Raw genomic sequence first — 16,293 nt, 5'->3', positions numbered from 1 at the left:
CTAAAGTGAGGCTTACATTGCACTGGGATAAACAGACAATAAACACTAAACATAATACATAACTAAATTATGTACTAAGTAATAAGTTTATGGACAAAGAAATAAAATAGAGCAGGGCTCCGCATGAGTTGAGATGGGGGCTCTGATTTAAATGTGGTGCTCATTGAGAGAGTGACATTTGAGCAAACACTTGAAGCAGGTAAGAAGGTTAGCCATGTGGCTTTCTTGGTCAGGGGGGCTACCCTGGGGGGCACTCTAACCAGAGGGAACATTCAGAACTTCATCCTTGAAGAATAGCAAGGATGGCAGTGTGGCTGGAGGGCAGGAACATGAATGAAGACTGAGAGGTACAGATGGGGGGCGGGATGGGAGACTGGAAAACAGGGTTCCTGTTAAACGGTGCCAGGCAATGGCAGGCTTTACAAGCTGCTTTCATGCCCCGAATCTCATCTGACCTGATGCTCAGAGGATAGTATTAATGTCCACTTTTTACGTTTGTGAAAACTGCGGCCTGGAGACAGGGGCGTGAGTGCCAACATCCAGATTGGGGGGTGGGGGCAGGGAATGGGGGCAAAGAGATGCGCAGTGGCTCATCACTCAACATTCAGATAGCACAGACACAGAGGGCCCGCAGAGCATAGAGCATAGAACAATCACAGAATTAGGAAGTAATGACTTTTCACAGAACTGGTTTTCATACAACTGGTTTCTAATAGAATTTATTTAATTGTAAGTTTATGAACCTTGATGATGTCTGGATTTAACAACAGGGTAGCAAAATCTCTGAAAAGCTGACCGTTGGCTCTTATAAACTGGTGTGAGCTGCCGGCTCCAGCACACCTACTGCCTGGGGAGGTTTAAGTGACCCCTGAGGTATGAGTGGCAGAGCTATGACAGTTGGTCCTTATTCCAGCGCTCTTGTAGGATTTCTGTGCAAAGATTTGAGGATGTAAGTTTAGCCTGAGTCGGGGCAAGGTCCTGGGCAGTGTCACAGGAACACAGCGGCTCACAGTCCTTGAAACTCTGCTGGAAGACACTGGCCCAAGGCGGCCCCTTCTGTCCACTCAGCACCAGCCGCATCACTGCCTTCACCCACATCCTGGCTATGACACACCTGGAGCCAGGCAGCTTCTGCCGCAAAAGAACACAACAACCCTTTGTGTTTCCCATCCTGGGGCTATTTTCCTGTCCTGAACTGTTTGGGGCCCAGCCTCCAAGTTGCTGAAGGGATTTGCATATGAATGAGCTCAGCTCTGGAGTCCCAGAAGGGGTGAGGTGGGGGAGTCTGAGCCATTCTCAGGCCAAAGAGAGTGTCAATCTTCCCTGGCTCTCCCTCCCAGACACAATTCCAGACTCTTCCCTCCCACCCCACCCCCCAGCCCAGCTCCCTCTGAGACGGTGGGCACTGCTGGTTTCCCACCTGCGGGATGCCCGCTTCCCAGGCTCTTGCCTGCCAGCTCTTTCTTCTCCCTCTGCTCATGCTGCCCTTTTCTGTCCAGAGCCCTCCCAAGAATGGGCAATCCTTCCTGGCAGCAGTGGGATCCTTGGACTCTTAGGACCTGCCAGCTGTTTCTCTGGCCCCCAACAGCTGTTTCTCAGGCCCCCACATTCTTTATGGTGCCAAGCATTTGCATGTATACAATACCTGCTTAGGGACTCACCCAGCTCTGTTGGGAGGTTTTCACCCTGATTAACAAATAAGAACACCATCCTGGGAAGAGCAATGCACCTGGGCCCCGGTACTGGCTCTGCCATTGACTGACTTGAACAAGTCTGTTCCTCCACCTAAGAAAGGACACTGCCATTGACTGACTTTGAACAAGTCTATTCCTCCACCAGGTATAGACTTGAGGTCTTTTCATGTTCTTTTCAGCTCTGACCTTTGCTCTGGCAGGTGGCTTATCAGCTGTGTGATTCCAATTATTGAGCCAAACCTGGCTGTCAGAACATTCTGATGTTGTCTCAGGTCTGCTACTTGTAGGCTATGTGGACTTGGGGGAGTCATGTAACCTCCCTGGACTCAGAACTGTCTCCCTGAAGTGCATTCACTACATGACTGCCATTAGGAGCAAATAAAATAGAGAAGGTAAACGTGCCCTGTCAACTGGAAAGTTCCACATAGAACAAGGAATTATTATCATCATCATTATTTTTATTACTTTTTTTTTTTTTGATGGAGTCTCGCTCTGTCACCCAGGCTGGAGTACAATGGCGCAATCTCTGCTCGCTGGAACTTCTGCCTCCCGGGTTCAAGCGATTCTTGAGCCTCAGCCTCCTGAGTAGCTGGGATTATAGGCGCCCGCCAGGACGCCCGGCTAATTTTTGTGTTTTTTAGTGGAGACAAAGTTTCACAATGTTGGCCAGGCTGGTCTTGAACTCCTGACCTCATGATTCACCCACCTCGGCCTCCCAAAATGCAGGGATTACAGGCATGGGCCACGGTGCCTGGCTGATTATTATTACTCTTTTTTCATAGCCAAAAGACTTGAGCCAAGACTGGATCATCAATCTCCAGAACCTCTCATTTGAAGTCAACTTGAGCTTAGATCTGCCAGCTGTGTTATTTTTACTTTACGTGGCTTTCAAGAGCTTCTGAAGTGCAGCACACACATGCAAACACATACCAGATGCCTCCTTCATTTCTAGACCCAGGTTTCTATCTGGTATCAGGTGCCTTTAACTTGCTTCTACTCAGATCACTGACTGAAATTAAAGCTACCTGGCAGAGTAGCAGGACTGGGCCATTAACCACTGGCCCAGCAGCTGGGAGTGATAGACTTTCCGTGAAGGTGAGCTCAGGAGTACCCAGCCCGCACAATGAACAGGAGTCGGCCCGGGGCTGTCAGTGAATCATTGGCCTACCATTCACACATCTAGAAAAATTGTTTGAAGCACAGCAAAGTAAAGAGAGAAATTCCTAGACTTAATACTGTCTTCTTGTGGACAGAAGCCTTTAGAGATCCCTCACTTTGCTCTGATCGTCTTTCATAACTTAAGAGTTCCCTTTTGATGTCTCTCAGCCCCAGGACTGTTGGAAGGCTTTGTAAAGTGCAAAGAGCCAAACAGATAATAAGCCACCTGCCAGAGGAGGAGGCTGGGCTGGGAGGTCTCTCTAGGTGCCCTTCCAGCTCTATCAGCCTGGGTTGTGGGTCCTCACAAAAGGGGAAACCACTGCTGATGGCTTCGGCGAGATTAGGAAAGGAGTGAAATGGAGAAACAGTATCCAAGGACAATCTCAGCTTCTTAATGTTCTCCAAATGCATGAAGTGACCCTTGCCCCACTAGCTGGGAGCCAGAATGTGTCATCTCAGTTGGTGGATGGATCTCAGCAGTCCTGCTTTTCTCATTGATGTACTGAGTGCTCAACATATCCCAGGCACTTTTCTGAGTGTTTTATGTATATCACCTCCCATCCTATTTACAACAGTTCTGTGACATAAATATGATTATTTTCACTATTTTACATACGAGAAAAACTATATACAGAGAATATTAGTTTCCTAGGACTTCTGTAATAAATGACCACAAACTAGGTGGCTGTTTAAATTGTTAAATTTCTTAACAACAGAAATTTGTTCTCACACAGTTATGGAGGTGAAAAGTCTGAAATCAAGGTGTCTGCAGGACCATGCTCCCTCTGAGGGCTCCAGGGGAGGATCCTTCCTTGCCTATTCTAGCTTTCTAGAATAGGTAGTTGTAGGCGAGCAGTCTTTGGCACTCCTTGGCTAGTGGCAGCATAACTCTAATCTCTGCCTCTGTCTTCACATGGCTGTCTTCCCTCTGTGTGTGTCTCTGTGTCCAAACTTCCCTCTTCTTATGAGGATACCAGTCATTGGGTTAGGGTCCACTCTAACCCTGTGTAGTGTCATCTTAACTTGATTACATCTGCAAAGACCTATTTCCATATAAGGTCACATGCAGAGAAACAGGGGTTAGGACTTGAACATGTATTCTAGGGGGACACAATTCCCCCTACAGTACACAGAGTTTAAGTAATTTTTCCAACATCTAATCATTGGAGAAGATCACATAAAAATGAGATGCCCCAATAAGTAAGGGGTTGCATCCTAAAGAAACAGAAAACCTAACAAATTGAAAACAATTCAAAATTTGACTCACCCTTGAGAAGTCAAAAAAGGGCACAGATGTTCTTATTGCAACCTTTCTTGAACATCTAAGATCTATCTTTCTTCTCTTTTTCTGTCTCTCTCCCTTTCCTGTCCCTCTCCCTTTCTTGTCCTTTAGGTCTTCATGAACTCTAGACTAAGAAACTCTTCTCTCTCCCCTTAGCCATCCACTTACACCCACCTACTCACTCCTTGCACTTCACAGTCACAAAAACTGTCCCCTGACGTGAGACCCTCCCTGCCATACACTGCCATATGTGAGTTTTAGGTATTCTGAGTTTCTTGATATTTTCTCAGAATTTTACTTTTCACCTTGTTGTTTATGAAGCAAAGATCTCTTTTTCAACTCTGTTGGGACCCAAGGGCTAGAGAAATAAGAGGAGGTGACAGAGTGCTGAGGAGTTCCCACGCCATGTTCTATAATGAAGGGAAGACACGGGGGGAGGAGGGTGATAGCAGATGAATGACCCTGCACTTCCAGGCTGGTTTAGTTGCCCCTCCTCTGTGCTCCCCTTGTTTGTTGACTTGGATTAACTGATTTTATACCATGGGGTGGAAGCTAGAGGAAAGCAGCTTTGAGCTCAAGTTTCTTTTTAAATGTAAAAAGAGAGGAAAAAGAAAAATTACCTATAGTTCCACTAACCATTGCTAACAGTTACTCTAATTCCTTCTACTTTTTATTTTGAATGCATACTTTCAACATAGGTATAATTATACCATATATACTATTTTTTCTGCTTTTTCACTTAATATTGCCTCCTAAGAATATTTCCATATTGCTATAAACTCTCGATTAATGTGATAATTAATGGCTGCTTGTATTTAGAAGTTAATACTAATTTAACTATTTCTCTAGAAAAGGATATTTACAGTATTTCTAATATTCTATTATCATATGACTGCTATAAATATCTTTGTTTATAAAAGTTTTTTTCCACATTTGGAATATTTTTCCCTAGGTTATATTCCCAGATACGGAACCAAGAGATAACTTTCAAAGTCAAGGATAATCCAAAACAGCCTGATCTATCTTGGAAGATACTGAGTTTCTCATCCCTGCAGCTGATAGTGAAAAGGTGATATGATATTTGCTAAGGGTGTGGTAAAAAGATGATAGGTTAGACTAGGTGACTTTTGAGGCCCCAGAAACCCATGAGATTGTGGTTCTCCAAATTTCAGTTTACAAATGTCAGCCTGTTCTTTGTCCCAAATCACTTTCTTACTTGCTGTAAAAGTTATCTATTGCTGTGTGATAAACCACTCCAACACTTAGTAGCTAAAACAACATCCATTTTGTTTGCTTATGATTCTGTGATCAGGCGTTTGAGCTGGGCCCAATGAGATGGTCTTTTTGCTGGATTAGCCTCAGGTCCTTCATGCAGCTGCAGTTGTTCAGAGGCATGTCTGAAGCTGGAAGGTCAAAGATGACCTCAGTTGCTCATCTGGTGGCTGATAGTGAACGCCAGTGAATTGGTCTAGAGACTTTAATCAGACGGTTCATCTCTGCCCTATGTGGCCGCTGAGCCCTGTGGCCTCACAGGGCTTCTTCACACAGTTGCCTCAGGGCAGTATTCCACATGTGGAAGTGTTAAAGAAAAAATTATTCAATGACACTTGTTAAAGTGTGGTAAGGCAGACTTTATTCAGTACCGGGACAAAAAGTATAGGTACCACGGCAATGGGATTTTGCAGTGAGGGAGAGAGATTGGGCTCAATTTTGAGTATAGCATGGGCAAGTGGGGATTTATAGCCAGGGAGCATGGTGGTGGTCAGTGGATGTTAAATTACTAAGGGGAAACATCAGGGGTAAGGGGGGTGCTAGCTAAAATGACCTAACAGGATTCTTGCTGATGACAGGCCAAGATGATCAGACAGCACCTGTGGGGATGGTGGAGGATGAAGATCCCAATTCAATCTCTAGGGTGAAAAGATTTCAGGGATGGGGCGTTCTTGCTACACTGATTCAGCAAAGATTTTGCTAAAACTGAGTTTTACAAGGAAGTACACAGAAGAGTTGAGGAGACGTTTCAGAAGCCTGACTAAAGTTTGGCTAAGCAAAGAATCTTTGTTAATAGCTACAAGGCCCCTTGAGGCCTAAATTTGGAAATAGCATACTGCTTTTAACGTATCATATACTTGTTGTCAAAGCAAGTTAGGCCAACCAATGAGCAGTGAAGTTATATTGCAGAATTATCTGTGTGCAGAAATGGAAGAGATTATTGTGAATAATTTTTGCAAACAATGTATTATTATCTATCCTAGGGAAAAAATAATTCTTGTCCTTTGCATATGTGAAATGTGCTTTTGCCCCTTCTCTCAAAGTTTTATCCCATTAGCCATTCAGGCTTGAACTCCAGGACCTCATGATCTAAATCAGGTCTAGAGTTAGATGACACACAAAGGTATAGCTCTTGAAGTATATCTCTTCTTGATCTAGAGATCTCTGAACCCAAAAGAAAAGTTATTTGCTCTCCACATGCTCAATATCTCCTTGTCTTGGTGAGAGAAGAATAAGATAACCACAATAGAATTTCCATTGAAAAATGGAAAAAATGAGAGGCATATAGCAATTACTGCTCCATAGTAATTCTGAAATTTAGCCAGGCACATGTTGCCAACTGCAGATACCAAGAATGTTCCTTGATTAGAGCCCAGTTCTGCTTCCTTGGAGTGGTGAGAGTGGATCCCCAGTCCATTGCTCTCTGGGAGTGGTGAGAGTGGCTCTTGCCTCTGATCTTGACTCTGCCTCTGGCTTCTTAGCTTTGTCTTCTGAGACATTCTTTCCTTTCTGTAAGAAATGGCCCATGTTTGTAGCTGAGTAGTCTATTCAGCTCACTTTCTGTACATAGAAACCTGAGGCTCAGGAGCCTCTTTTCATTTTGAATTGCCACAGTCATTTCTAGTCCAAGCGGATATAGCTCCCTTAAAATCTTTTTGGGTCTCCAATGTAGCAGAATATAGTTCACTCCACAAGATGAAAAACATATCCACAATTCTTTTCAAAATAGGCCTTCCTATTTTAAAGGGCATGTCAGGGTGCTACAGAACAATGCTCTTAAGATTCTTAGGTGCCTTGTGGTCTGGCTGATAGGGAGTACTAGGTACTGCCTTAAATCTTCTAGGTCTTAACAAATGATTCTAACAGCCACACCATTGATTTGACATTTACCCTGAAGCCATTTTTGGTTTTAAAATCTTTTTTTTTTTTTTTTTTTTTGAGACAGTGTCTTGCTCTGTTGCCCAGGCTGGAGTGCAATGGCATGATCTCAGCTCACTGCAACCTCCGCCTCCCAGGTTCAAGCAATTCTTCTGCCTCAGCCTCCTGAGTAGCTGGGACTATAGGCACACACCACCACACCCAGCTAATTTTTGTATTTTTAGTAGAGATGGGGCTTCACTATGTTGGCCAGGCTGGTCTCGAACTCCTGACCTCATGATCCACCCACCTCAGCCTCCCAAAGTACTGGGATTACAGGCATGAGCCATCACACCCGGCCTTAAAATCTTTTACTAGTGGATAGACTGTTTTCCAACCCAGCTAGTTCTGGGCCCTCTATATTTCCTCTAAGGTCTGCTCACATATTGAAGACTTACTTCTTCCTGAAGTACGTTGCCATACACAACCAGAAGTACACACTGACACTTTCAACATTCTGTCTAGAGATCGCCTTAGCCAGATATGGAAGTTCACTACATATAGTCCTTCCTTTCTTTTCTTTTCTTTTCGCTTTTCTTTTCTTTTCTTTCTCTCTCTCTTTCTTTCTTCCTTCCTTTCTTTCTTTCTTTCTTGCTTGCTTGCTTGCTTGCTTGCTTGCTTTTTCATAGACAGAGTCTTGCTCTGTCCTCTGTTGCCCAGGCTGGAGTGTAGTGGGATGATCATGGCTCGCTGCAGCTTCAACCTCCCAGGCTCAAGTGATCCTCCCACCCCAGCCTCCAGGGTAGCTGTGACTACAGGCACGTGCCACACCACCACACCTGGCTAATTTTTGTATTTTTTGTAGAGACAGGGTCTTGCTATTATGCCCAAGCTGGTCTTGAACTCCTGGGCTCAAGTGATCCTCTCACCTTGGCCTCCCAAATTTCTGGGATTACAGGTATGAGGCATCACACCTAGCCCATTACATACATTTTTCTAACTTCTAAGTTGCCACAGACAAGTTTTGCCAATTGATTACCACTGCATTACTCAAGTGGTCTGTTTTAGACCCCTATAGCAGTCTCCTCACTGTTTTTCTAGTATTTACTTGCTAGCCAATCCTAAAACTGAAGCCACATATTCTAGTTTTTTGTTACTGCAGCATTCTACTTCTGGTATCAATAACTATTTCAGTCACACTTCAATCAGGAAAGCAAAGTCTTTATGAGTAATGTGAGATAATGAATATTTATGGGTCTTAGAATTCATGTAATTATAGAAGGAGCTGGGCAAGTAAAAATTGGGAATGGGGAGTCAAAGGATTACAGAAAAGGTCACCAAGCAGTTCTCTTAAAGCCCTGGCATGGGTGGAAATATTGGCATCTGCAAGGGAATCTGATAAGTCAATTCTACCTAAGGGGCCAAAGTGCAACTATGAAGGGGAGGCTCAAGGAAAAGGGTCTCTGAGAAGCTGTTGGCTGAAAGCAGCTACCACCTCTGTGGCTTCACCTGAAAGCATCTGGTGATAGGCATGGGCCACTGTTGGCCATAGAGCCAGTAGTTATAAAGAAGAGCCGGGTGCAGGGTAGAGGAACGTGAGAGCAAGTGAGGATGTATTGGACACATCTACACATTTCTTTCTCTGTATGTGATTACAAAACAACCTTCAGTGAGTAATGACTATTGCCCTTCATACTTGCACAAATTCCTCTTTTGGCCAACTCTAGTCTAGAACTATACAGGGAAAGAAAGTCTGGGGAACGTAGCTCCCAGATTAACTAAACTGGCAACAGGGTAATCCAGCATACTCCCTAAATGTCTGCCTAAATTAAGTCTGCAATGCTCCTCAAGGGCCCTGAGCAGATTTCAGAAAGGCTCCAGGAGATAGCTCGGGAACATTGACAAACAAAGTCATGAGGCATTTGGCTTATAAGACAGCCTTTGTTTATTTGCCTAATGTCTTAGAGGAGCACTGGCTAGGGAATCAGGATGCTGCAATTGTGGACTTGGATCCACCACTCACTAGATTCATTTATCATGAGATTCATTCACCACTCACTAGATTCACCAGTCACCTTGCCCAATTTGTTCAAATTATCTGGGCTTCAATTTCCTCATCCATAAAAGGAGAGCAATCCCCCTGGGCTGCTTTCTCTATACATTGCTTTGAGGAGCCAGTTGGTAGCTGTCAATGCATTTGTTTAGCTGATGTAATGAATTTATGGACATGCAGAGAGCAGCCATACATAGTGAGAGTAGCTCTCCTTCCATAGAGTAGCTGTCCTTCCCTAGAGTAGCTGTTCTTCCATAGAGTAGCTGTCTTTCCATAGAGTAGCTGTTCTTCCATAGAGTAACTGTCCTTCCACAGAAATTTGGCCAATCCCTGCTGCCCTGCCATCGTTTTGCCTGGCAGGTTTGTGCTGTTTCTGCTGAGGTAGAAAATTCATGGAAACCAAAGCCTCTTGGCTTCTCCTTTTCAGATCTGCCTTCCCAGCTCTCTGTCCTTAACAGAGCCCCTTTCTGACACCAGGTAATGGGTAGTGGGGAGGAGCAGTTGAGACTTGAATACCCCCGGCCTTCACTATTTCCTCTCACTACATACTCTACCCACCCCCTTCCCTCCATCCGTGATTTCTACCTGCCTAAATTCTACTCATGTTTCAGTCTCCAGCTCAGAGATTATTCTCTTCTTCCTAAATGTTTTCTGATTCCCCTCAGCTGGATTCAATCTTTTCCATTTCTTAAACCCCCAGGGCAGCCCATCTTTGTTTGCACTTACCATACCCTGATAATACCCCAACACATATACCTTTGAGTACTTATCTTATTCTTCTACCAAGTGTCACATTCCTAGAGGCAGGGAACTTTCTTATTGAGCTCATATAACAAATAAATAATTTTTGGCACCCTTCACATTAAAGTGTAGACAGAACTTAGTACACACATATTTGGTGAATTGAGTTGAAAGAAAACAAATTGAGGACATACAGCCACATGTTGGTGTCCTAAATAACAATAGTCTGTAAGGACATAGTTGCCCACAAGAAGAAATAGAAAAATGAAGAGTTTATTATTCGCAGCCACATGGGCCTCCGTCATTATGAATGTTTTGTCTTCACTTGATAAGGTCCCTCCATCATGTTGATATGATGACCTCTGAGAGGGGACAGTCCAAATAGAAGCTAGGTCTCAAACTGCCTATACTCCGAGGTAAATGATCTTTATAGAACTCCATATTCCACAGCAGAGGATGCAAATATTAACCAGGACCAGTGACCCCTCTGTTTAGGTTATGACTGGAGCTGTCACTGAGCCACATCCTCTCTAAGAGACAGTCCATGCACCCAAGATAAGGTTTCAAGAGGCCTTTGAGCCAGGAAAATTGTTTGGCCAAGTGTCTGTGTCTTTAGTCATGTACTCTCTGGGTTGGTGGGTTCTTTTCTCTCATCTCAGAATAGTTCCCAAAGCAAAACTGATATCAGAAAATGTTCATGTTATCTCTCCAGCCTTGAGCAAGTCACTTCCCCTCTCTTGACCTCTGTTTCCTATAGAAGGAGGCAGATAGAAATAGCTCTTAAAGGTCCTGCCCAGCTCTGATATTCCAGGACTCTATTCTGAGCTGCAGGCTGAATTCCCAGGGCCCCAAGCTACTGGCCTTCTCTTCTCTGCTTCTAAAACGATGTATGGCTCAAATTTTCCCATGGGCCTCAGCTGGGACATGCTTCCTGTTCTCTGGAATACTGTGGCTCTGCAGGTGATAACCGTTTATCTGATTTATCTGCCATTATGAAAAGGTCCTTCAGCCCAGACGTTACAAGGAGGGAGGTCATTTATCACAGACCCTCAGTAGTATCTCCCTAATCCAAATGACCAGTGGGTTCACTTGAAAAAGTTCATGTCCCAGTCACTGCAGAACCCAAGAGGCATTGGGGATACCAAGTTCCAGAAAGAAGGCTGTGTAGCCAGAATTATTAATGCCCAAGGCATGACTGTTCATTATTAACAAATTCAAGTTCATCTGCAAGCAGTAATCCTGTGTGTGTTAAAACTCCTGCTTACCATCTTCTGGTTGGTTTATATAATATATGACTATGATGATTTGTTAGAACTATGTTAGACTATGATGACTACTATGTCCGAATTGGAAAGGAATCTAGAGCTCAGCTAGTCCAAACCCCTGTTTTTACAAGTGGATAACTGAGAGCTAGAAAGGAGATGGCCCAAAATGCAGAATATGGCAGTGTCAGGAACAGGACCCAGGACCTCCAACTGCCAGGTTCCTATATATCGTATTACTCCAAAGCAGAGGTCACCAAGATGGTGTACTCTAGTTCATGCAGTTACTCACAGAAGAATCCCTTTCCCAGGCCCTCATTCTAAATCTATTTAGCTTTTTTTTATTAAGTTCTAGCAAAAGCAGTTTAACTGGTTTCTAATTCACAACATATTAAAAATAAGCAGACAGAAAAGTACAGTGAATAGTCTGACAAAAAGACAGGAAATAAAACATGACATAAAGAAGACTTCAGAATTTCAAGGCTTTATAGTCCGGCAATGTTTAATGCCAGGTCAAGCGACATTACACAACTCAATATCCCCAAGATTATCACTTTAATGTAGTGTCACAATAGTTGACATTCATAACAATGTCCCTGGATCACCAAGAAAGGGTTAGCATGTTTCACTTGAGAAAGTGGGTACTTCTTTAAAGTACTTTTTTTTAAAAATGTTACACCAAAAAGAAAATTTTTAGTTATAGTTAGGTAAAGCTTTGGCTATCTGGAAAACTGAGTCAGACAAAATAGCACAGCAGCTGGGAGGTTCAAGGAAGTGACATTTCAGCTGTGTGCAGATAGGCACATTCTACAGTAACAAGACTGGTGTGAGTTCGGCTGGTATCTGCAGAGAAGAGGAATAAATAGCAAAGCCATGATCTCATCTTCTGTTTACACTTCAATTCCCAAAGTTAGTGATTAATTGTACTTGTGTTTTGTTGCCAGGGCAAATTGTTTTTCTTTGAAACTCCCACTTATTTTAAATAAATAAACCATTAGTTTCAAAACAGAAGTGTCAAATGTCAAGATATTTCTGACATGCTAAGCTAATGAACAAAACAATGAATTCATTAGAAGCTACTAGAGATAGGCAGCCTTTGAGAACTTTTCTCTAATGACTTTGAAAGGCAGCAGGAATCATTCTTGGTAAGAGATTTTTTTCATGCATCTTGGCTAAAATATTAGTCCAGAGGTTGCAAACACAAATACAACTTAAAAGAATTGGATTAGGTATAAGATAATCGAATAGGTACATCAAGAATTCATACTCAAATAAATATAGCAACTAGCTATCATATGAAGCTTCCCAAACTCCTGTCTCACATAAAATCAGCTTTAAGCCACCAGTTTAGGATCTCTGCTTGGTTCTCTGAATTCGCACAGGGCCTCTGGCTCTTCCAAAGAAGGGAGTTCTTTTAGCAAACAGGCATGTTTTTTGCATCTAAGTCTTAACACAAACATGTACACACAGAGATACACACTCAAACTATTTTTGGATGATTCCAATAAACAGTTTCTGTATTAAGACTGCCTACTAAACATTAGTTTTCATTACATGACTTTCCTGCTTAAAAGTTTTCAGTGTCTTCCACTTACTCACAGAATTAATGGCATTCAAGGCCAACCATAATTTACTTTCCATGTATCCTTCCAAGTACATCTCCTCCTACAATCCCCACAGACTCCCTGGCTACTCACTGTTCACAGAATGGGGCTTGTACTTTTAGTTCTTGTAAACAAATGTTTATTGGATAACTATTATGTGCCAGGTCCTGTTCCATGCACTGAAGACACATCTATAAAGAAAATAAAGTCCTTCTCTCCTGTAGCTTATATTCTAATATGGATTGTTTGCCTGCTTTGAGTGCATATGCAGTGCTTCTGCTTGTGTAAAAGCATTTGTCACACTGTGTAATATCTGCCTGTGTCTGTGTTCCTCAATCTCAACACAGCTGTTGTGTGCACAGCACTATGTCTGACTATCTCTCATCACCTCCATCTCATGCTTTGCTCGGCAGTAGGCACACACTGGATACTCAATGAACGACTTATGTTGTGTATACAGTTTCCATTCTTTGGAAATGTGGTAAGTTCCTGTTGCGCAGAGAATCTGTCTGCGAGGTTATCTAACTTTTAAAAACTTTCATATTGAGTTATTTTTAATAAATAAGCCGCTTGGTTATTGACAGGAACAAAAAATATCAAGCTACTTCTAATGGAACTAAATAAGATGAATGAAACTGATCAGATGTCCACATTGAACTAACCTGTAATGCGTCTTTTCTCAAGAATCCTTAACCTCCTTTCTTTGGGTTTCTCAGGCTGACTAGCCTACTCTTGAGTGGCCCCTTCCTTTTTCTTTCTAAAGATAAGGAAAGAAGCCTAGCTGGGAAACTGCTCATCTTGTTCCCTTTCTCTTTGACCTCAAAGGTAGAAACTGAGGACCAGGTGCTGGCAACCTTCTGTGGCAGGGAGACCACAGACACAGAGCAGACTCCCGGACAGGAGGTGGTCCTCTCCCCTGGCTCCTTCATGTCCATCACTTTCCGGTCAGATTTCTCCAATGAGGAGCGATTCACAGGCTTTGATGCCCACTACATGGCTGTGGGTAAGTTGGAGAACTGACTCATCCTCAGATCTCTCTCTCTCTCCGAAGATGAAAACTGCCTTGTGACCTCTCCTTTACGATGGAAATCTGTGTGTGCACCACATAGATTTTATCATTAATGTCTTACTGCATTTGCTCTATCACATATCTATCCATCTATCTACCCTTTATCCATCCAGCAATTCATCTTTTACAAAGTGTTTTAACGTAAATTGCAGACATCAGTATACTTCTTCCTAAATAATTGAGCATGCATATTATTTTGCTAGAGTTTCATATTTGTTCACAGCATTTTTTCTTTTTGTGTAAAATTGACATAAAATGAAATATACATATCTCATGTATACATTTGTTGAATTTTGAAAAATCTGTATTTGTGTGTAACCCAAACCTCTAACAAGACACTGAACTTTACCACCAGCCCAGAGGGTTCCTTTGTGTCCCTGCCCAGTCAATCTCTTCTCCCACTTCCCTTAGAGGAAACAACGGTTTTGATTTTTTTTCTGCTGTAGATTAGTTCTTGCCTCTCCTAAAACTTCATTTAAATGAACACATAGAGAATATATTTTGGGGGTGAGGATTCTTTTACTCAGCATAATGTTTTTGAAGTTAATTCATGTGTCGCATGCATCAGTAATTTGCTCCTTTTCCCGGCAGAGTAATTTTCCATTGTATGAATATACTAAAGTATGTTTACTCGTTCTCTCATTGATGGCTACTTGGAATCTACCCATTTTTTGGCTCTCACTAACAAAGTTTTTATGAACCTTCTTGTGCAAGTCTTCTTGCAAACGTATGTTTTCAATTCTATTGAGTAAATATATGAGAAGAATTGCTGGGTCATAGGATAGGTATATGTTTAGCTTTATGAGACATTGCCAGACCTTTTCCAAAGCAAATGTACCATTTTTTATCTGTCCACCAATGTATGAGAGTTCTGGTTGCTCCACATCTGAACCAACATTAGATGTTGTCAATTCTTAAAAATTTTAATCACTCTGGTGGGTATGTAGTGGTACCTCATTGTGGTTTAATTTGCATTCCCTTAATGACTAGCAATGTTGAACATCTTTTCATGTGCTTGTTGGCCATTTGTTTATCCCTTTTGGGGAAATGTACATTCAAATGCCTAGGACAGGGCTTGACCCACATTAGGGGCAGAAAGAAAGAAAGAGGTAGCATGAGGTAGAAGTTAAGGGCACAAGCTCTGTACCCAGCTTGTCTGTATTTAAATCCCGGGTCTGCCACTTGCTATCTGTGTGACTCTAAGTTCGTTAATGCCTCTATGTCTCCATTTCATCCTCCATAGAATGTGAATAGTAACAGAATGCATAATAACAAATGTGTAATGCTTCCTGAGGTTGTTGTCCCACACACAGTTATTATTATAACTGTTAGAGGATAGTGGTCCCACCAGAAGTCAAGTTACCTGGGTTTGAACTTGGCTCTTTGTGACCTTGGGTAAGTTGCCTAACCTCTCTGAGTTCCAGTTTCCTAGTCTGTAAAGTGAAGATAATGGCTACCTCCGGGCTGTATGTGAGGATTAAATGAGAGAATGCATGAATCTCCTAACATAGTGAGTGGCCCGTATCAAGTGCTCTATAAATGTTGGCTGTAGTCTTCATCATCATGCATGTATTGATGGAGAGGCTTTGCCTGCCCTACAGATGTGGACGAGTGCAAGGAGAGGGAGGACGAGGAGCTGTCTTGTGACCACTACTGCCACAACTACATTGGCGGCTACTACTGCTCCTGCCGCTTCGGCTACATCCTCCACACAGATAACAGGACCTGCAGAGGTAGAGCCTACCAATGATTCTATGCATTGCCCTTATTAGGCCACATCCTCAATAACATTAGATGAGGCTCAGAGAAAGACAGATATGCATTAGGAACAAGTAAAAATGAAGTCAATGATGCACCTCAGACACCACATGGATGAAGATGCAGAAATGCCCACCCAGCCTGGAAACCTTCTCTCCCAAAGGAGAGAAGCTCTAGACTATTTGGCCATCTTTCTTTCTGGGCAGCATTTTTGCTATATAGGTTGCTGTCTCCTATCCTACTGTAGGCAATTGGTCTGGTCAAGTTAGGGGTAAACTTGGGTTTCCCAGTTCTTTCTCTTTGAGCCATGAATTATGCTGTACCCAGCAACTCCTTTTCTCTTCTTTTCCATGGCCCCTAAGTTCCTCTATAATAGAGAGACCTCAGTCCAAAGGAAAGAAGAGAGAGAGGAAAGAGGTAAACAGAAACAGCCAGAAAACTTCCTATTCCTTCTATCTACCTTTGTTTTCATCTATCATCAACATACCTACTATGCTATAGTCTCATGCTTAGGGAGGGATGGAGAAATGGAAGGGTTTAGCC

The 16,293-nt window shown here is 42.7% G+C and overlaps 1 protein-coding gene across 10 annotated transcripts in view; it reads left to right on the top strand.

Annotated features, from left to right (window-relative positions):
* The window catches only part of MASP1 (MBL associated serine protease 1), a 72,758-nt gene that overhangs the window by 15,669 nt on the left and 40,796 nt on the right, over nucleotides 1-16,293 (top strand). For 3 of the 10 annotated variants that reach the window (XM_054482622.2, XM_054482626.2, XM_054482623.2), the window contains 2 exons: nucleotides 13,749-13,926; nucleotides 15,594-15,725. In XM_054482622.2, the coding sequence (XP_054338597.1) occupies nucleotides 13,749-13,926; nucleotides 15,594-15,725 (310 nt within the window). Of the gene's footprint in view, nucleotides 1-5,086; nucleotides 5,204-13,748; nucleotides 13,927-15,593; nucleotides 15,726-16,293 lie in introns of all 10 variants that reach the window. The other 7 variants (XM_063662508.1, XM_054482627.2, XM_063662505.1 and 4 more) reach the window with 4 other exon arrangements.

This window comes from Pongo pygmaeus, chromosome 2 (genome assembly GCF_028885625.2).
Source record: "Pongo pygmaeus isolate AG05252 chromosome 2, NHGRI_mPonPyg2-v2.0_pri, whole genome shotgun sequence".
Lineage (NCBI taxonomy): Eukaryota > Metazoa > Chordata > Mammalia > Primates > Hominidae > Pongo > Pongo pygmaeus.
The sequence above is the reverse complement of the archived record's forward strand: the minus strand, read 5'-3'. Positions and strand labels throughout refer to the sequence as shown.